General features: G+C 45.1%; 2 protein-coding genes across 2 annotated transcripts; both read left to right on the top strand.

Moving 5' to 3' along the window:
• Positions 1-375: 375 nt before the first annotated feature.
• On the top strand, positions 376-1,341 carry LOC146557332 (olfactory receptor 10J5-like). The gene has a single exon (XM_085250582.1). The coding sequence runs from the start codon at positions 376-378 to the stop codon at positions 1,339-1,341; it is 966 nt and encodes a 321-aa protein (XP_085106708.1).
• Positions 1,342-8,682: 7,341 nt separating this feature from the next.
• ube2g2 (ubiquitin-conjugating enzyme E2G 2 (UBC7 homolog, yeast)) lies at positions 8,683-21,241 on the top strand. The gene is made up of 6 exons (XM_085249389.1): positions 8,683-8,847; positions 10,050-10,085; positions 10,197-10,242; positions 18,224-18,342; positions 20,061-20,201; positions 20,277-21,241. The coding sequence occupies exons 1-6, from the start codon at positions 8,805-8,807 to the stop codon at positions 20,387-20,389; spliced, it is 498 nt and encodes a 165-aa protein (XP_085105515.1). The 5' UTR covers positions 8,683-8,804; the 3' UTR covers positions 20,390-21,241.
• Positions 21,242-22,702: the final 1,461 nt, after the last annotated feature.

Genomic DNA, 22,702 nt, shown 5'->3' with positions numbered 1-22,702 from the left:
TGTAAACATGATTATTACAATATTAAATGTTGATTTAGTTGATCGTTCGCTCTGTAATGATTATATGATCCTGATCATGTAAATGATAAAACGTTAACAGTTCAGTCTGAATGATTCAAACACATTTTAAACTCTGATGATTTTGATTTACGTGTCAGTTTTCAGTATTTCAACAATGATCATTTGAATGGTAACATTTTATATGTTTTTGAGTCAAATAAGTATTCATTTGATGATAAATTGCAAATTGATGATCTGATATTGAACCAATATTTTTTCTGCTTCTGTTTTTGATTTGATGGTTTAAACTTGTGTGCAGCTGTTCCAGAGCTTTCTGTCAGCTGACACCTCCCTCAGATTGTTGTGTCTCCCCCGATGATGTCAGCAGGGGTAAACGTGACCTCACTGCCCATCCTGGTGACATCAGTGACCCTGGACGGCCTGGCGCAGCTGTCCAATCAGCGGCTCTTCTTCTTCTTCTTCTTCCTGTGCGCCTACCTGTTCATGCTGTGCAGCGACAGCCTGGTGGTATACGTGATCTGCTCCCAGCGGAGCCTCCACCACCCCATGTTTGTGTTTGTGACGGCTGTGCTGATGAACTCTGTGGCGGGCAGCACGGTGTTTTACCCCAAACTTCTGGTGGACCTGCTGAGAGGGGTCCGCTCAGTGCAGGTGACCCTGCGTGTGTGCATGTGTGAGGCCTGGCTTTTATATTCATTGGGCACCTCCAGCTTCCTACTGCTAGCAGCCATGTCTTTTGACCGGTATGTGTCCATCTGCCGCCCGCTGCTCTACACCGTTGTCATGTCTCCAGCCACAGTGCTGGCACTGCTGCTGCTCTGCTGGCTGCTGCCTGTCGGGCTGGTCGGCACTGCGGTGCTGCTGGCGAGCCGTCTGCCGCTCTGCCGCTCGCAGCTCAGCAGGATCTACTGCGACATCTACAGCCTGGTCAGTCTGAGCTGTGGTGGTCGTGAGACACTGCTGAGCGAAGTCTACAACCTCTCGGTCATCGTAGCTACTGTCCTGCTGCCCGCCATCTTTGTGCTCTTCTCTTACAGCGCCGTCCTGTCCGTCTGCCTGCAGCGCTCGCGCAGCTTCAGCAGCAAAGCACTGAGCACGTGCCTGCCGCACCTGCTCGTCTTCTGTAGCTACAGCGTGAGCACCGGGGTGGAGGTGCTGCAGCGCCGCCTACAGGCCGGCAGTCAGCCCACAGCCTCCGTCCTCACCTCCATCTTCCAGGTGATGGTCCCGACTGTGTTCAACCCGGTGGTGTATGGCCTAAAGGTGACGGAGATCAGGGCTCAGCTGAGGAGGCTGCTGGGCTGCCAGAGAGCTGATTGACCCACCGAACCGGATCCTGAGTTCTGGTCTCTGTTAGACTTACAGACTTTAAAACTGCTGCTATTTGCCTTTAAAAGATGTTAAATCACTTGATAAAACATATAGAAGAAAAATAAAGAATCTGCAATGCAAAAAGTTGTATTTTAAACAAAACAGATACATAAAAATAACATTGGAAAGCTGGTGATCAGTGTTGGTCAAGTTACTTGAAAAAAGTAATCAGTAACTAATTACTGATTACTCCCCCAAAAAAGTAATCCCGTTACTTTACTGATTACTTATTTTCAAAAGTAATTAATTACTTAGTTACTTTTTAAAACACGATTTACAACCTGAGTAGGTGATAAAGTGATAGATCTTTCAGCCCAATTCTACTTTTTCTGCATAATCCATCATACAAAATGTAATCAAATGGAAAAGTCTCTTTTTAAAACTTGTTTTATTAGTTTTAATCTTTTAACTTTATGCATGTATATCCAACTATGTGATCATAGTTGGATATACATTCATCCATTTTTCCACTTATCCCTTTACGGGTCACGGGGTCAGCAGCCTAAGCAAGGACCCCAGAGTTCCCTGTTCCAGTCACCTCTTCCAGCTAATCCATAGGAACACCAAGGCGTTCCCAGGCCAGCCGAGAGATAAAATCTCTCCAGTGTGTCCTGAGTCTGTCCCTGCCGCCCCCCCCCCCACACACACACAGCATCCATAAGTGTCAGAGACAGGACTTATTAGTACATCCCACCCGCACAATGTACATTTTTCAGATTTTTCATTTAGAATTTCTAGATTGTTTCTAGATTTACTTATTTTATTTAATTCACTTAAAGTACATAATTCACTTATATAATGTCCTCCTATTCGCTTAATGTATATAATGTTATCTGTCTTTGCACAGTCGAGGAGCGTATCAGGATACATTTCACTGCGTGTTGTACTCGTATAACTATGCATGTGACAAATAAAGAATCTTGAATCTAGCAAAAATACATCATCTCCAAAAAGCAGCTGTGTGATTTTTAGGCCAACAAAGTGAAAGCCTAAAAACTATGAACAGAGTCCCAGAAAGTTGATTCTGTTCATCTGAAAATGCTACCTGGATGATTGTGCATGCACAGAGACCTATGAGTTAGTGACACAGGGCAGCTCTGGAGGAGTCCAGCACTATAAAGGGAACAAATGGCTCTGAAGGATCAAATGGCTACAAAAACAAATGTAGACTGGTTGGGAATATAAAGAGCTGGTTCAGTGTTTTGTGATCAGGATAAAAACAGCATTGTTCCTCTTATATCCAAGGTTCAACTTATGGATGACCTTTCCTCTCCAGAAGTGAGGGGTAGGAACGTAGATTTTAATTGAATTGAATGTTATTTGTATTTCTATGCCCTGTAGTTGGAGACAACACTCTGGTCCCCCATCTTAAAGATGGGAACCACCACCCCAGTCTGCAAGTGCAGAAGCACCACACCAGACCTCTAGGTGGTTCCCTAGGCTGTTCATGGCTCAGATACTGTTTGTATATGGTATATGTTGTAGCTCTGCCACTCCCAGTTGTCAGAGTCAGCTGTGAGATTTGCTAAGCAGCCTCAGTCATCAGAGAGATTTCTTGCCCTGCTGAGCAGCCACAGTCCTCTGAGCACCAAGAGCACCCTGAGTGTGCTGAGCAGTCCCAGCCTCCGCATCCTGAATCTTCAGTGTCCCGAGAATGCAGAGAGGCCAGAGATTTCCATGGGCCCTGCTGAGCAGCTTGGGCCTGAACCAGAGGGTCCAGAGCTCTTGGGTCCCTCTTCACCAGAGCTAAAACCTAAAGAAGAACTATGGATTTGATCAACTGGTCCCTTAATGCAGTTGACACCCTCTTCTCACCAAGACAGCATCCTTTTTTCTTTTTTTTATAACTTTTTATTTATTAATTTACAGTATGAGAATACAAAACATTAGGTCAGCATGGAAGACGTACACAGTCTCCACATTAGTATCTACATACATCATGGTAATATTTAATTACACACAATCCATTTTCCCAGAGCTTCTTGAATTTCTCGAGCTCGTCTAAGGGCAAAGGTAAGCCTCTCCATTCCAAAAATTTCTTTCACTATCCCAAACCACTGGGCCAGAGTTGGAGGGTCAGCCTTTAGCCCTCTTTGGGTTATGGCCTTTCTGCTGCTAGCCAATAGTATTTTCAATAAATGACATTTTCAACAAGACAGCATATCCATCATCTTTCATTCGGCTACCTTTGGTATGTTGTTTGTCTTGTGTTTTTAGGGTGTTATGATGTGATGATATGTGCTGGAGTTTTTGTCTCCTCCTCATGCTGACTCCGTCTAAGGATCATTATGAGCAGAAATTCTTTTTTCTCCTGATCTGACCTTTAGTTTTACACATTTCATTGTTTTTCCTTTTGCTACCTAGCCCGACCTGACGCCCCAGTGTGAAGTTGTGTATTGTATGTACAGTCAGCAAGGTTTGTCATCTCAGTTCCAGACCACTGCAACCGACAAATAAATGCATTTATCCAAACCAATCCAAAAAGTCCAGAAAGAGTGACTCCCGCCCTGCCTGAATCAGAGCAAATGGCTCCTGTGTCACCTCTGGGCCTCTGCTACATAGACTTACATCCACCTCCTCTGTTGTTGGCTGCCTGGTGCCAAGTCTTCTGAGGGCCCTCATCAATGTTATTGACCCCCAGCTAAGCCACCAGTGGTGTCCTGTCACCTCCACCTACAACAGTTTCAATCCAAGCATCCAGAGGGTCTCCTCCCTTGATGCCGTTGTCTGCATCCTGCCAAGCATCCTGAGGGGTCAAATCTGTCACCAACCTCCCAAACCTCCTGAAGGACTCCACTCACTGCTGCGGCATCCTGTCTGGCCTCCTTAGGCGCTCTGCCATCTCTCGCTGGTCATGCCACCAGAAGGTCTTTATTGCCATCATCATCATCAGTCTCCTGTAACCTTTGCCAACACCAACCTCCAGGCAAGTCGCTAGAGGGTCTAGCTTGCTGGTCTCTTGACCTGTCCATTGAGGTGCTGTGTCTATGTCACTGGCATCCTGGCTGGCCCCTAAAGTGTCCGGTTCCCTGTGTTTTCCCCATGACTAGGCTGAACCCTAGAACTGTGTTTTGGACTTTCTGGCCCCCCTGTTTTTCCTTCCTCATCCACCGAGAACAAGTCTGAGTTATTGCCGGCTATGCGGACCAAGCTCTTGCAACGGTTGTATTGTATATAAATGTAGGATCATATCCCCCGTAGCAATGGGCCAGACACCGTATACTCCCAGAGCATCTCTCAGGGACACCGTCGAATTCCTCCAAGTCCACAAAACACATGTAAGATTGGTTGGGAAAACTCCTCGAGAGGATGAAGAGTTGGTCCATTGTTCCACGACCAGGACAAAAACTGCATTATTCCTCCTGTATCCGAGGTTTGACTAACAGACTGACTCTCCTTTCCAGCACCCTGGTATAGACTTTCCTAGGGAGGGAGGCTGAGGAGTGTGATCCCCCTGTAGTTGGAACACACCCTCCAGTCCCCTTTCTTAAAGATGGCAACCACCATCCCGGTCTGCCAATCCAGAGGTACTGCCCATGATCTCCACGCAACATTGCAGACGTGTGTCAACCAGGACAGCCCTATAACATCCTGAGCCTTCAGGAACTCGGGGCGGACCTCAATCACCCCAGGGGCTCTGCCACCAAGCAGTTGTTTAACTGCCTCAGTGACCTCGCCCCCAGAGATTGGCGGGTCATCCATCGCGTCCCCAGACTCTTCCACCACAGAAGACATGCCAGTGGGATTAAGGAGGTCCTTGAAGTATTCCTTTCACCGCCCGACAATTTTCTCAGTCGAAGTCAGCAGTGCTTCACCTGCACTGTACACAGGGCAGGTAGAACACCACTTTCCCCTCCTGAGATGCGTTCAGCTTGGCCTGGTACCTCTCAGCTGCCTCCGAAGTCCCACAGTCTAACCAAGCCCGATAGGACTCCTTCTTCAGCCCGGTGGCTCCCTTCACCTCTGGTGTCCACCATTTGGTTCGGGGGTTATCACCATGACAGGCACCAACCACCTCACCTCAGCTCAGTGCAGCAGCTTCTGCAATGAAGGTGCTGAACATGGTCCATTTGGACTCAATATCCCCAGTCTCCCTCAGAATGTTGTGGAAGCTCTGGTGGAGCTGTGCATTGAAGATCTTGTGGACCGGGGCCTCTGCAAGGCGTTCCCAGCGCACCCTCACTATACGTTTAGGTACCTCGGTACCTCTCAACCTCACGCACAGACTCAGGCTCCTTCCCCACCAGAGAGGTGACATTACATGTCCTGATTGCCAGCCTTGGTAGCCAGGGATCGGTCCACCAGTGGCCGCCACCCAGCACACAACGCACCGCCTATGCTGCCCTCTGTGGGTGGTGGACCTGCAGCAGGATGGGCCCATGTCCTTTTTTCGGGCTGTCCTCTGCCAGGCCCCACGGACTAAGGCCTGGCACCCTCCCCAGGCCTGGCTCCAGGGTGGGGCCCTGGTAACCCTAGCAAGCACACATACTCCTTTCTTAAATTCTCTACACTTGGTCTTAGTAGATCTTTCTAGTAGATTTACTACAGATCACCTGAGCCAGGACCAAGATGTTCTATCCAAGTTTCTTACTAAGCACGCTGCTGCTTACAGTTTCCAATCACAGGTTCAGAGTTTGTTAGTTCTTCCTTGTACGAGGGTAAAGACTGAGGGCAACAGAGCTCCGTAGTTTGTGGCACCAAGGTTATGGAGCAGTCTGCCTCTACAATTACATTTATCTGACTCTGGAGACCTTAACCAGGTCTTCAGTTGAGACTTTTACTGATAGTTGCTGTTATTAAAATGCTTGTTTACATTATTCTGGCTGTTAACGGCACATTAATTTTCTATTATATTTTAATCCGACTTGTTTTACTCTGTTTTGTTGTATAGTGCTTTGTGTCTGTGAAAAGTTTATGATCACTTTAAAAAACAGCTGGGTGATGTGTTGGTTGCAACCATCGTTTATATAATTATCCATACACTGTTTAAGGTTTCGTGTTTGTTTGAATTTCTGATAGATTTTTACCTCCAAACAGATTTAAACCTGACGTCTATCCATACAGAGATCATTTCTATGATAGTTTCATTTTACTTCTTATTGTTTGAAAAATAACTGACTATAATTTACATCTGATATTTCTGTGAAATGTCTGAGATTTGTGATGATTTTTGTGTTTTAGATGTTTTCTTTTTCTTTTCTGCTTAACATGAAACTTCAATGTTAATAATTTAAACTTTGATCCTTTAAAGAATATTTGAATATTGATCATTTAAATGATGACTCAGTTTTTAAAAAACTGATCATTTTGTTATTGAGTATAATACATTTAATGATTTACTTTTTAATACTTTAACATTCGTGTTATCAGCATTCAGTGATTTAATGTTAATTTTGAACACTGATGACTACAATATTGACTATATAATTTAACAGTGATATTTTAAATACTGATGAGTTTAATGCTGATTCTTTAAAGACTATAATTCATATTTGATGCCAAAAATGATTGTTTAACTGTTGATATTATTACATCATTACATTTTAATTTGAGGTCCCCAAACACGCTGTCAAGATGCAGCTGCTGAGACACAAAGCTGCTGCTGTTCGTCTGTAAAACCATAGAGACCCTCAGATCAGTGATTAGGATCAGACCTCCTTTAGAATTAGATTAATTTAGATTTATCGTCAAGCAGCGTATAACAGATCTGTTTGATAATGCAACTGTTTCAGAACATTATCATGTTTACTGATTTCAATTCCATTCTGCTTTATTTACGTAGCCCCACATCGCAACAACATTCACCTTGAGGAGTTTTAAACTGTAACAATAAAACAGTCAGTGTGAGTCAAGCCTCATGATTGGAAGCTCAGTAGGGCTGCAAAAGAAAAGCAGGACTGTTCACCCAAAAAAACATAATCAGAGAAAAGGTCATAAATATTTGTTGTGTAATCAACATTCATTTTCTTTTTATGCTCTTTAGTTCATCTACATCTTGTTGGGGGGAGGCAGCAGAGGGCCTTGAACTAGACTTCCTGATAAAGAGGAACTTACTGCAGCACGTTCTGATGTGGCAGCTGTGTGCAGTTGCAGCATTTGCACACAGCAACAACAATAACAGATAAAAACATCCCTCGGCAGATAATATAGGCAAAATCCAGCAGTTCAATATTCAGGCCACAGAACTTTCTCACTGTATAAAGTAACAAAGTTGAGTTCTGACTGCCGATTATAGTTTGAATATTTTAAAAACAGTCTGGAAACTGCACTCTTAGGTCAAAGGTCACACAGACCAATGAGTCATTACAAGTAAAAAGAGAAAAACAGGAAATCATCACTTTTGGTAAATGGTAAATGGCCTGCATTTGTATAGCGCTTTACTCAGTCCCTAAGGACCCCAAAGCGCTTTACACGTCCAGTCATCCACACATTCACACACTGGTGATGGCAGCTACATTGTAGCCACAGCTGCCCTGGGGCGCACTGACAGAGGCGAGGCTGCCGGACACTGGCGCCACCGGGCCCTCTGACCACCACCAGTTTTACATACTTACTTTTCACATGTGGCACTATTTCCAGGCAGTCATTCGCTGTCAGACACTTCTTCACTCACTATGTGTTAACAGACCTCTCTGCACTAAATCACACTTGTTATTAATCTCTCTTTCACACCATTCTGTCATCCTTCTCTCACCACAACCAGTGGGTCCAGATGGCCCCGCCCCTCCCTGAGCCTGGGAGGTTTCTTCCTGTTAAAAGGGAGTTTTTCCTTCCCACCGTGGCCTTCCCACTGCTCATAGGGGGTCATATGATTGTTGGGTTTTTCTCTGTATGTATTATTGTAGGGTCTACCTTACAATATAAAGCACCCTGAGGTGACTGTTGTTGTGATTTGGCATTGTATAAATAAAGTTGACTTGAATTTAATTAATTAATTAATTTTATTATTTATGTATTTGAGTATTCAACAACAACAACAAAACAGATCTGCTGTGGCACATTTAGACCGTGGCACAGTTAGACCGTAACTTATTATTACATGCATACATCTTGATTCTCAGTCATCCAGGTAAGGAAATCAATTACATACATAAATTAAATTAAATAAAGACAAAATTGAATAAAAAGACTATATAACATTTATTAAAGGCACAAAAACATTTACCTGAGTAAAATTAAGTTTACAATTAAACAAATGACCTTAATTATTAAACATTAATTATTTTTTATTTGTTTTTAAATGAATTGTTTTTATTTTTGTCGACAGGGTGCGCTGTCTGCTGACACGCAAACTGAAACACGTTTTGCGCATGCTCAGTCGGATCAGCTGTTGGTCCGTTGCTCTGTGAGAACCTGAGAAACTGAGCCACTTTTGTTTATTTGTTTGTTTGTTATTTTCTCCGGTAAACACGATGGCTGGCACAGCGCTCAAGAGACTTATGGCCGAGTACAAACGTGAGTAACGCGAGCCGCTTTCAGCCAATGGGAGGTCTTTTAATGTTAGCTAGCATGCTAAGCTAACAGCTCCGCTAGCGCCTGTATCTCTGTACGAAACTCGTTAAAAGTTCGGTCGATTTGAGCTTTTCTTCGCTGTCCGCGTTTGTTCTTCTGTACCTGCGACTCAAACCGATAACCTGATGAATATCTGGACAGTGTGAATAATCCGGTGTCGGCTTTGTCCACCTGCAGTTTAAACCGCGGTATAATTTGGAGCTTATATAATGTGTTTGTGGCGTTATCCAGAATGTTCCATATAGCTGCCGTCATGTAACTTTCAAAACTTTTCTAAAGTATGTTAAATGAACACAAAGTGCGAACATCATGTTTATCTGTTGGTTACAGGAGCACAGAGCGCAGGTGGAAAACTCGCTGCGAGGCTTCAGCGCTGCACTGACACGGCGGCTGATTTGCCTTTTCTGAAAGTGATAAATTTGAAGGTTTTTAAATGTAATTTGGTGCACTGAGGGCTAACGATAAGAACTTGAACTGGGGGATTAGCCTCGGTACACATTCATATTTAGGCCTGTCATTTATTTAATGCGCTCATTTCAGGCTGCTACACTTTAATCTTGTGTAATAATGTGAATTCTGCATAGATTAGTCGATTCATTCAAGATTCAAGAACTTCATTGTCATGTACACCGCAAAACACAAATGGTTACGCAGAGCAATGAAATTCTTAGTTTGCACGTTCCCTAAAAGAAAGTAAAACACACAAACAGTGCTTTGTGAATCTTGTAGTTTATGTGGGTGTAAACAGAATTTAAAGTGCAAGTAGTTGCAACACTGTCACAGTGATAATATATACAGAGTATATATTAAGGTGTATACGTAGAGCTATGTATAACAATTGCAACTTTACAGGTTAGGGGTAATTACAGTTGTATTATGTTGTGTATAAGTGTTCGAACTTGCAGATTTACAGTTATGGATAAACAGTTCGACATAGATCATTGTGGTAAATCTGATTGGTATTTAAGATAATTGGGACGTCTTTTATAACTGCTTTCTTGCTTTAGGCTGTTTTTAAATGAATAAATGTTAATCATTTCTTCAACATGGGAAAGCAAACAATCTATCAGCTGTTTAAAAATGTGACTGAGACCGGATCACAGCAGAGGTCAAAGGTCACTCATCTTTCTGTGTTTGTGTTTCAGAGCTGACCTTGAACCCACCTGAGGGCATCGTGGCAGGTGAGACACCAGAACACATCTGTAGCTTCTGCAGATGTGTCTTCAGATGTTCAGCGTGTTGTTCCAACAGTCAGACACCCGAGATTTAAAGAGTTTGTGTTTGCTGTGCAGGTCCAGTGAACGAGGAGAACTTCTTCGAGTGGGAGGCTCTCATCATGTGAGTACCCCGTCTCCATGGAAACACACGTTTGAGTCATTTTTGGGTGTTTGTATTTGTTTTGGAGTGTTATTGTGTATGTGTCAGTTAGGGCTGCCACAAACGATTATTTTGATAGTCGACTAGTCACCGATTATTTTTGCGATTAGTCGACTAATCACATCATCATCCATTGGACATACAGCGTACAGCTTATTGCACCAGCAGCATCTGCTCTTATATAACTATCATTAGCTTACAGCTTTAAGTGTTTAAGTTAAGTGCTAACTAAAAATAAAGACAAGATGATAGTTTATTAAAGTTTAATGAAGTTTGCAGATTGTTTCGGTGAAGTTTAATAAACTCCTTGCTATCTAAACTATAACAGGACACCGGAGTAAATTCTCGAGCATCTCACACTTCTGATAATCAGCTGTCTGCTTGACGTTTATTCAGCTGTGTAAAAACTATAACTTTAATCTCAGACAAACTGATTTACTCAGGAACAAATAAAATACTGAAAAAAGCCAAACAATAACATTTTAAGCTAAGTGACGGCGGTGGGTTTGAAAACGATTTGCCGGGAGTCCGGTGTTCTCACGGCTCTAGTGACCTAGCCCCCGGCTAGCTATCGAGCTAGTGGGTAACAGACGTCTCCGAAAACGTCGGAGCGCTTTTGAAAATATGTGGTGTCCTGATAAACTGAGCAGATATTTGAGGTTTACACAGCTACAGTCTCGCCTGAAAATATGTTAAACGTTTATTTTGTGACCCGGAAAGAATAATAAGAGTAATATTAAAACTAACTAGCTGCCGCCATTGTTGACAACAGAGCTGGGCTGCGCTATGAATTCTGGGACACAGCTTCTTCTTCTTCGGGGTTTAACGGCAGCTGGCATCCTTGTACATGCAGTGCTGCCATCTTCTGTTTCAGTCCGTTATTACACTCTTAAATCCTACTACTTGTTCCTGCGGCTTTCAGGATCTTACAAAGCTTCAAACGACGCGTCGACTATTAAATCAGTCGTCGACGATTTTGATAGTCGACGTAATCGTGACTAGTCGACTAATCGTGGCAGCCCTAGTGTCAGTTATAACTGGACTCTCACAGCCACTTTATTTGGTACAGTTCACTAGTACTGGGTTAGAGCTCCTTTAACTCTTAGGTGCTTGGCTTCAACTGGGTTATACAAGCATCACAGGTTTTGGTTTGTGTGGACATGACATCATCATGACCTCATGATGCTGGTGCATCCATGAATCTGTCGATGTGAATCTGAAGCAAAGGAGGATCCCTGCTTTCAGGTTGTTAACTCCAAACTCAGAATGTAGCAGCAGGAATCGAGACTCATCAGAGCGTTTTTTATCTTCTGCTGTCCGGTTTTGGTGAGTCTGAGTGAACTGTATCCTCCACTTCCTGTTCTTAAAGAGCCAGTTACCTGCTCCTTCTGTCCTTTCCCACGCTGCTCTGTTGTAAGGTGCTGTTTGCAAGGCAGCGCGTAGCAGGTATAAAATGTCCTTTAGCTGGTGGGAGTGGCACCGGTGTGGTCTTCTGCCGCTGTAGATCATCTGTTCTAAGGCTCAGGGGTGCTTTTCTGCATACCTCGGTTGTTATGAGTGGTTATTTGAGTTTGTTGCTTTTACTATCAGCTTGAAGCCGTCCAGGGCTCGCAAAATTGCTAGCCCGGCGTCCCGGAGCTAGCGATATCTCCGGTCGAGCGACCGAAATCTATCTCAGCCCCACCCGTCGGGTTATCATATAGCTCAGTTCAGTCACCTGAAGCACTTCTGTGAGCACCAGCATTTGTCTAATTTGGCTGTTGCACAAACGAGTTACTTTCACTTCTGTGCTGAGTGCTTAAAGGTCAGGCTCAGTCATGAAAGCAGCGACGGAGCTCCATAGATCCACTAATCACACTAATTGCATTTAAAAAGCGAACAATGCTGCTCCCTCATGGCTTTAACCTCCCGTCTGCTGGGATCAGTTGTCTGATCCTTTTATTAGCAGCTGTTAGTGTTTGTAACAGGCTCACCTCTCTGTATTTGTTTCTTTAACCTGCTTCACACTTTATGCCAAACTCAGAAAGTAAAAACCTGCAGTTTGAGTCATGAAGTCACCCTCATACGTGTAAACCATGGCAACTAAACTCACAGGTTCAGTGTGACGATGACCGAGTGAGACCAGAAGGTGTCGCTGTTCTCAAAGTGTTGGAGATGAAACACAGCTATCGGTACACTCCCCACTAACACAAAGTTAAGGCAAGTCAGTGGATTTATGGCTGGAAGAAAACAGAGCAGGAAACAAGACAACACAAAAGTGTTCAAATTTAAACGCTGGGGAGTAAATATGTGTCTTCAGGTGGATTTTAAAGATGTCGAGTGTTGGAGAAGTCTTAATCTGAAGACCAAGGCCTGGTCTACCTACAGAAACAACCAGGAGCATCATTCTCCATGAAGTGTGGACACAGCTGAGGACCAACAAAGATGTTCAAGTGTCATTTTAACTGTGAGGTGTGTTTTTAAAGAGGACATGAAACACTGAACATGTTTACCCCACTGATCCTGACACACCGGGGCCCTGTTTCAGGAAGCCGGTTTAGTGCAAACTCTGAGTAAGTATACCCTGAGTTAACGAAAACTCTGGGTTTTCGGTTTCACAAAGCGAGTTTAGATTAATTCTGAGCGAGTTACTATGACGACACACTCCGTGAAGCTAACCTGCCCCCTAGCAGGTTTACTTCAACTAACCCTGACGTTCTCCGCCTCTTTGTCAGAAACCTGACTGTAGGAAGTGTCAGAGATGGCGTGCCCCTTCCTTGAAGAGCCAGTAGATGTTGAAGCCCAAATTCTCCGCAGAGCTCTCCGCCGGGAGAGAGTGATTAGAGCGCGTTTGGACATTTTATCATTTCCTGATGATTTCCTGTGTGAACGTTACCGTTTTTCAGCACAATCTATAATTTATTTGAATAACATCCTCAGGCCTAATATTGCTCATGTGACACATCGCGGACATCCTCTCAGTTCTGTACATATTATTTGTATTGCACTTCGGTTTCTTGCAAACGGGAGCTTTCTGTATAATATTGGTGACGCTGAGCACGTTTCCAAGGCTACCGTCTGTCGGGCAGTCAGGAATGTTACAGTTGCACTGAAACGTCTCGTGTACTCGTCTGTGGTGTTCCCCGGTCATAGACCCACAAGATTTATCAAAGAGGGATGCCACAAAATTGCAGGTATCAGGATGAACGAAACTTAATTCATGATGTGGTGATACTTGAACTACTACTTAAATTTTACATTTATTCTCACGGTTCCCAGGCGTGATTGGCTGTATAGATGGCACTCACATTCCAATCATTGCTCCTCCAGTAAATGAAGGAGACTATGTGAACAGGAAGTCTTTCCACAGCATTAATGTACAGGTACATAGTTCCCTGTAGCATTTCAAACTAACAAATTATTTCATTATAGTAATGGATGCTAATTTGTGTTCTCTGCACTGTGAAGATCATATGTGATGCTGCCAACATTATCACAAATGTGGAAGCCAACTGCTCAGCCTCTGTGAGTGGTGGTGGTGGAGGACCCCCACCTGTTTTTCGGGCCTCCGCTTTTTTTCTGTTGGCTATAACGGGTCACATTTGAGCATACAGAGTAAGCAAATATGTACTTGTAATGTGCTCAGATAATTTCAATAAGTGCTTACAGAAAGGAAATTAATGTAGCCTCTAACTGCAATCAATTTACATCGGACAAACAGACCAAGCACTATGGCTCATAATACAATTACACCTTACCTGTTTGGACTATATTTTTATATTTCATTTTTACTTGCTGCCAGGAACGTTTGGGGCCTGTTGGGTTGCACCTGCGCTCACATCACATCACAAAATAAAATGTATAAAATAAAAAATAAAATAAAATAACGTGTTAAATGGGTGGAAATCCCTAGATCAATGTTTAAATTAACACTCACGCATTGACTCTGTCGGCTATGTTTTGCCATGCATGCTCACTTTCTTTTGCAGCTGTGGCTGTGTTACTTTTTTTCCGCGCAATTTGCATGTTATCGGCATATGCTGCCATCAGAATTTCGGCCTCAAGCGCTGTGAAATACATTGACTGCGCCTTCTTTCCCTCCGTCTCCATGGTGACTCGCTTAATCTGTGCTCCACTAATCAGGGCTTTATGTATCCTCGTCCGCGCGCTTAACTTGGGGTTAAAGCAACTCCGCGTTGACTGAACTACTTGTTATCAGCCTTTCTGAAACCGAATATTCCGAGTTGGACAGTTCGGGGTTACTCAACCCTGAGTATCGTTTTTCACTCTGAGTTTTCTAAACCGGCTTTCTGAAATAGGGCCCGGGTCATGTTCAGCACCATCTTCTGTCAGTACGAGCGTGACGTCATGTGATTGGTTGGTTGAGGCTAACAGACTCACATTAGTTTATGTTAGCTAACTAGTGACAGGATCGATACCTCAGAGGAAAATAGGGACATTAAAGCTAAACATCAGTGTGAGGGGATCACTGTAGTGCTGCAGCAGTGAGTTTATGTGAAACCAGGACATACTGTGGACATACTGTCCACTTTACTGTCTGTGTCTGTAGCAGGAAGTGGCTGTTTGGCTAGCTGCACTGAAACAGGAAATCCAGCTGTTAGCCGTGATGTTGGTGTTTGTAAAGGACAGTGTAGAGGAGAGGCTGTTAGCTGCAGCCAACCAACCACCTGACGTCACGTTCGTACTGACAGAAACATGTTTTTATAACTTTAAGCTGTTATTTGTTAAATCCAGCTTCACAGCAGTTACATGTGTGTCAGAGTCAGAGCTCAGTGGGGTAAATTAGCCTCGATGTGTTCAGTGTTTCATGTCCTCTTTAATACGCTGTTAGACAAAAACATTTCTTATCAGTTATTAAAGATGCTGCAGCTTCGTGCTGTCTCAGACCAAAATTAGTCTCAGCAAGAACTGAAGCGACAAGCTACAGAGAACATCTGCTGATCCTGAGACTCTTCAAGGAGTCAGAAAACCATCTGCTGAAGGTGTTTCACCTGTGACTGGAAGAAGTTACAGTGGATCTAAATCCATTAAAACACCCCAGATGTGGACCTACAGCTGTGTACTCTGAGTACTCGGTGTGAAAGTAGACATCCTGACTGCAGTAGATGTCCAGAAGTTATTGTACCTAAGAAACCAACATGAACATGATGTCAGTGAAGGCAGCGCCCTCAGTCTGTCATTAGTAACGGAGCCTTCTGTTGTTGTGGATGTTGGCGTGACAGCAGCTTCAGTCTGCCCTTCAATTTAACCTGCAGCTCGTGCTGCGGCCAACCATCCACATACCTGCCATCCCCCTGACCGATGACATCACCGCGCCACACCCTATCATTACCGAGGTCATTACCTGAGCAGGTCGGCCCTCTGAGCTGCGCTTTGAGATGCTGTTTCTTCATGGGAAGACGTCTGAGCTGCCTGCTCATGTTTAACGGCTGGCTGTTTTGTGCCTCGTTGGTTGGTCGAAGATTCAGAAACAAGCTGCTGGGAGCGCCCCGATCCTCTGCCATGGCTCCGCCTACACTGATAGACAGCTGGAGGTGTTTCAGACGCAAACAGGGATCACCTGTGTCAGACGGGACCCGCCCACCTGTGTCAGACGGGACCCGCCCACCTGTGTCAGACGGGACCCGCCCACCTGTGTCAGACTGGACCCAGTATGCTCACAGACGAGCCGTTGGTGTTTTCGGTGCTGTCACCAGGCAGTATACATGTGTGTTTTATAGACAGTCACAGGAGTCCACTTGTGAATACGAGCTCTTTGACGCTCAGTTGTTTCCGCTCTTTGAACCTCTGGCGCTCTGACTTGTTTTGTCCTCAGCTGGTCAGCGTCCTTGTGTCCCGGTCGCCAGCGATGTGCCAGTTAAAGTGATGCAAGGTACTCGCTCCAAACCTTACATTCATAAAGCTGTAGCGGCGTCACTGTTTGGATCCAGGTGATGAAACCCTTTGATTTGATCAAACTGCTCTCAGATCTGATAAAAGAACACGCGTCAGACGAGCGCTGATTGGTAGCACAGATAGCCAATCAGAGTGTGTGTGGTCAGTGATTAGAGCGGCTGATGGTGGAGGAGGTGAAGCCGAAGTAATCTGCAGACAGACGATCAGATCGGCTGATCTGCCTGACCTCAGATCTGTGATGTGCTCAGATATTCAAACGTCCTCTTGAACTCTGATGACTCAGAAGCTCCATGACGGCGTAACGATCATAAACACGCTGTGATACCGGCGCCGTGTCCTTGCAGCTGATACGGATCGGTGAGCTTCAAACAGCTGCCGCTAGGGCTGTTCGATATAACGATATATATCGGATGACGATATAAAAACGTCCATAGTTTCATTTTACGCTATCGTTTGTTTCGTGGTGTCGCAAAATAAACTGTTTACAGCAATATTTGTTCATGGTTCTGATGTCACTGTAGTGGCTATATTCATTTATTAAAGTTCTCTTTCTCTTATATTTAATAAAACCACACTACAGACAAGCGCCTGGTTTTATGTGTTGTTGTTAGCAACAGCAACGGTAACAGCATCGCGTGTCCGCTTGTTTATGTTCCACATAAACCTTTCACAATAAAACTCAAGATCCTGTTGAGACTTTTCAAAATAAACTGAATCACGTGAAAGATGCAGATTATTTACGATGAGAAGTAAAAAAGAGCCGCCAGGTGCTAAAAAATAAACCTTAGACTCAAACGTTAGAACAGGCTTTTCCCCGCAGCACGCCGTGTAATAAATACAAAGAAAACGGCGCCGTTACAACTTATGTCTAAAAATGTATAGTTTCATGCATCGTTAAAACACTCGAGGACGCGCAGCTGGAAACACTTCACACAAGACGAGCTGCCCGAGATTCACAGAATTTACAGAAAATGTTACATTTTTGTGATCTATATCGTTATCGGACGATAGATGTCTTATATCGGGATGTGAGATTTTGGTCATATCGCACAGCCCTAGCTGCAGGAGCAGAACAGCTTCTCCAAGCCGGTTCAAAGATCTGCTTCTAAAGGAGCCACAGGACGTTCTCCCCAAGTAACTGAAACTACTCCAACAGCTGTGTGGGGAGCCGCTCCGCTTTTTCTGACAGGACGTTTTTCCATGAGAAAGGTACGCTGAGACCAAGTACAGCAACAACACAATACTAACAACAATAAGAGTAAGTAAGGAGATAAAGTATATGTCACTGTAGACGAAGCAGCAGCATGTACACAGCATGCTTACAGTCCAGCGTTCTTTCTAAGATCTTCTCATCATTTGGTCTGAACATCAGACCCACGTTATGTTGAAGTAAGTCAGTATTTGTCTCCTTACACAGACTGACACTGGCTGGGTTTGGAGTCAGGTTGGTTCATCTCCTTCTTCTGACTCGAGAACAAAGTTAGTTTTTTTCAACAAACACATTTTTGTTGAAAAACAACAAACTTTTTGCTTTCCAGCAACAAATATTCAAATCTGAGTGGCGTCTGAAAAACATGAAGACAAACACGTGAAATGAGTTTGTTAGCTGCTGGTGCTGATGGAGAGAGCAGGTGTTAATGTTCCTGTTTGCTTTGCTGTCTCCGTGTTCCACGTGTCTTTGTTTACAAGGAACATTAATCTCTGTTTTTACCTGTGTGCCTCCCAAGGCTGCTCACACCTGATTAGTCAACAGGACAGAAACCTGCAGATGTTCACATCCAGATGTGTTCATAGAGACCGGGTTACCTGTTCTGAAGCTGCTCCTTCAGGTTCTCAAGGGAGATAAAAATTTGTTAGAGGATCATGAAATCAGAGTGAGGGTCACCTGTGCACAGGTGTTACAGAGACGGGAACAGAAAGAGCAGCAGATTAAACTTAAAAACCCGTCCAGCTGCTAACAGGTGATCCGGGCGGGTTCTCCAAGTTCTTCAGGTGCTCTTTGGTTTCGTGCCCTCTGGGTCTCACATGTACTTCCTGTGTGTTTCAGGGGTCCTCAGGACACGTGCTTCGAAGGCGGAGTGTTTCCAGCCATCCTCAGCTTCCCCTCCGATTACCCCCTCAGTCCTCCAAAGATGAGGTTCACCTGCGACATGTTTCACCCCAACAGTAAGTCCACCTGCGGCTGAGCTCCGCCCCCTCACCTGCACAGACAGCTTGTGTTCTCACAGGGTTTTATGAAGGTTAAAGCTCGGTTCAGACTGGAGGTGTGTTTGTGGAGAAGCTGATGTGATGTTTATCCTCTCTCCCTCTCAGTCACTTTAATCCAGCACAGTGAATCACCGCAGCGACGAGCTCGTGTTTCTGCGGTTTTAGACTCGTTTAGAGCCTCGCTCTCAGCTTTTAACCCGTCATGTTCACCTGAAAACAGACAAACTCTTAAACACACCTGGCACACCTGAGTTACTCCAGGTGTGCCTCAGGTTCCTGAACAGAACACGCTTGGTTTGCGTCTGTTTTGATAGGTAAACAGACCGCAGTGACCCCCTCAGTCATGTGACAAGTCATGTGACACAAGGCTGCGTTGTCACAGTAACGGCCAAAGCTCCTGAGAGTCGGTTTGACTTCAAAGCAGTCATGTGACCAGTCACAGCACGCAGCACTAATGTGAACATGCTGCTAACGTGCTGTTAGCATGCTGTTAGCGCGCTGTCATTACTGCTGTGATTAGAGTGCTGAGCCATGATGTCACAGCAGGGTAACAGTCTGAGCACGCTCAGTCCTGATTAGAGGACAAGCTGTTTGCTGCTGGCCCATCATCACCACCCTGCACCAGCATGCCCCCGAGCTGAACTTCCTCCTGCAACTGTAGCGTCTGATCATCCATCAACAGCCTGCAACCGCCGCAGGTGAAACCCACGAAGAAGAAAACACTGAGCGGGCCTGAACCTCCTCAAAGGTGATGGAAAAAACACGTCTCAGGTTTCAAAAGAAGAGAAAAAGTTTTCAAACTTTCTGAGCTGAACGTTTACTCACCATCTGCCCTGCATGGCACCGCTCGCACAGGTGAGAACAGGTGCCAGGCTGCCAGCAGGTGTCTGTAGGTCTGCACCACCCAGCTCCTCTGCATCAAACCTGTTGTTTCATAGAAATGTGAAATATCTGAACGAATAAATATAAAGGTTGTTCTCCCTCCTGCATGGCTCCAGCTGCAGCAGGAGGTTTATCTTGTTTCCTGAATTGTTGGAAGCTGAGATTCAAATGTGAAATGATCAGATTAACTGCTCGGCTCTCGTATCTATTGTGTGCTGATAAAACAGCAGCTGTCAAAGCAGGAACGTCAGACAGCCGACAGGAAGCACTTTGCACACTGATAACAACGAGATGTTTGATGGAAACAGATAGCCTCTGAGTGCTGCCTCACCTGACGGGAGGCTTGTTTACCTGTCAGGTGTTGTTCTACTGCACCTGTGAGGACTCGATGGCCGGGCGGCACTTTGAGGAGCAGATAAAGAACATCCTGTTTCCAAATATGTCCTCGCTGAAAGTGTTTAATGAAGTTTTTACAAAAAAATGAATCCCAAAAACTCAAAGAGAGGCTCACGACACGACACGCGGGTCTCAGCTTTAATGAAGCGTTTGAACAGAAATGTCTTAAAATCAGATTCACAGCATTCAGAAACATCCACCCATGCATGTCAGGTGGGTGGAGCCTGTCCCAGCAGCAGGTCCACCTGGACAGGTCACCAGTCTGGCAGCATTCGCACCTGTGGGCATTACAAACTAAACCTGTGTGTTGAACTGGTCGTCGTTAAATATGTTGGATTCTTTCAGATGGGCGGGCTGAGTCGCGCTCCCTTACTAATCATCTTCCTCCTCCTCCTCAGTCTATCCGGACGGTCGGGTCTGTATCTCCATCCTCCACGCTCCGGGCGACGATCCGATGGGATATGAGAGTAGTGCAGAGAGGTGGAGTCCGGTCCAGAGTGTAGAGAAGATCCTGCTGTCTGTGGTCAGCATGCTGGCAGGTAATCACACACCTTTCTGTGATGTCATCATGTGTAAACCATGCTTCACCTCCGTACTCGGTCCTCTCCTCTCAGAGCCCAACGATGAGAGCGGAGCGAACGTCGATGCCTCCAAGATGTGGCGGGAAGATCGAGAGCAGTTCAACAAACTCGCCCAGAAGATCGTACGCAAGTCTCTGGGCCTGTAGAGATGATGTCATCAGCCTGCGCCCTGTGTGTGTGTGTGTGTGTGTGTGTGTGTGTGTGTGTGTGTGTGTGTGTGTGTGTGTGTGTGTGTGTGTGTGTGTGTGTGTGTGTGTGTGTGTGCAGCAGAAACAAATGGCATGGACAGACACACATACACAGGGCGCTCAGTATGGACAGATCAATACATAAACTGATGGATGGAAGCCGATCAAAGGACACAAACCAAACGCGATGACATCACCACCACCTTCACTCCGACAGCAGCAGCAGAAACGCCGCCGCCGCCGCCATACCTCGTCCGTCTCCTCTGCAGGACAATATTTATCAATAAATTCATGAAAAGATCAATTTAAACTTTGTTTGTATAGGATAGAAATGATGTTTTACCTGAAGCTGTTGTCCCATAGCGCCCCCTGCTGTGCCGCCTGGTGCTGTCAGTGTACAGTCGTCGACACAGAGGGGAGCCGGTCTGATGTCCAGGAAGTTTCTCATCATTCCGATCTGGTTTAAAGTTCAGGGATTCAGACTGCTGACGGATCGAAAGAGTCCTGCAACCGCAGTACCCCGCCCCGCCCCGACTCCTGCTTCCTGTTTCTGTTCGTTTGCTGCTGTTGGCGAGAAATCGTTTCTGATCTGACTGGTTGATAAACGTGGACTCGGACTGGACGTCCGGTCGGACGGAAGCACGCCGGCTTCTCTCAGCAGGACTTCATGCACTTTATGTCTTCCTGAAGGAGGACGTCGCGATGGTTCAGCTCGCTGAGGAGCTGACGGGAGCACAGAGCTTTAGTTTGAAGGGTTTCTTTGAATTTGTCTGATTTAACAAACGATTAATAAAAAATACCAAGAGCAGAGCGTGAGCTGGTTATTCATTACATCTGAAAGCAGGTCCAATATTTAATAAAGCTGCCTTTTTTCTCTCACTGCAGTTTTGTTCAAATAATATCAGCTGAGAAATGTAAGCCCAGTGTCGGCCCACAGCCCGACACCTTCCTGTTTTGTGATGTGCTGGGGTTCAGACCTTCAGGGCTCAGATGTCACATTTCTAAATAAAGTGGCGTTTTCTCGAAGCGCCGCTGAAGCAGAAGCACCTATAAATGTCTGAGATCACATGCAGATTTAAACCTGAGCTTATCCCGGATCAGTCTGTTTTAACCTCGCCGCGACTCTTGACTCAGCTCACGTCAGCGCTGAGTCAAGTCTGCAGATAAAAAGGACGAGTGCAGATGAGAGGGGTCGGCGAGGGAGGTGACATGCCATGACAGCAGCTTCCTGTCTGGGCCTGCCTCAGACATAAAGACATGAAAGGAAGGCAGCATCAGTTACAGAGCGCAGGCAGCCCACAGCTCATGCAGGTAATCTGATTACCTGGTCCTGTCTGCTTAGCCCAGCTCTGTTCTGTCAGGCATTCTGTCACAGTTCAGAGTAATCCTTATCTGACACGCCATCCTCTGTGAAACAAGCTGCTTCTCTTTAACATCCGACTCACTAAGGTCCACTTTCTGATTGGCCAACTTCAGGAAGCCTGCTGAGGGGCAGCGCCCAGTGTTGTTGGAGAGCAGGGTGACGCTCGCAGGGATCAGTCTCAGCCGATCCTCGTTAAACCCCACAGACGACCTGCTGACCTGATAACGTGAGGTGCAGTTACGGTTCAGCCCAGCATGCGTCTGTCACTGAGCTGATCTGGGACCAGCCTGACCCTGGATCTGCTGCTGAAGACCCAGTCACATGACTCTGACATCACTGCTCCTCACGGCTAAAACAGTTTGTTTGGTCTTTGAAAAAACTGTATGTGTGTGTTCCAGTTTTACATAACAGCATGAAGGCAGATGGCTTTCCTTTAGAAACACAGAGAGATTTTATCAGCTCACACACACAGACACACACACACACTCACGCACACACACACACACTGTCTTTGCGAGGACTCTGTTCAGGGTTTGAACCTTGTTGGCAGTAAAACCTTCGCCTCCCTGAAACAAACTGTGATGTGAGAGCGAGCTGTGCTCATCAGCCCATCTTACAGAATCACTGACTCGAACTGTGATGACCTTTGACCTGCAAGTTTTTACATTTATATACAGCATAATAGAACTTCACACAACATAAACGTTTTACTATAGCATATTCTGTGTTACAACTACTTGCACTTTAAATTCTGACTCCACACACACACGAGATGCATCAGCACTTGTTTTACTCTATATATTATTTCTAACTCAGAGTTAAGTTTATTCTTATTTTAGTTGCAAAGTAAGAGTGTCGTCGCTCGGTGTATCCACTTGTGTTTTGCAGTGTATATGACAAACTTCTTG

The sequence above is a fragment of the Mchenga conophoros genome, linkage group LG16, assembly GCF_057382185.1.
Source record: "Mchenga conophoros isolate Kocher_MC1m ecotype Shallow Benthic linkage group LG16, M_conophoros_male_GT1.1, whole genome shotgun sequence".
Lineage (NCBI taxonomy): Eukaryota > Metazoa > Chordata > Actinopteri > Cichliformes > Cichlidae > Mchenga > Mchenga conophoros.
Note: the sequence above shows the minus strand (reverse complement) of the source record. Positions and strands in the feature narration are given on the sequence as shown.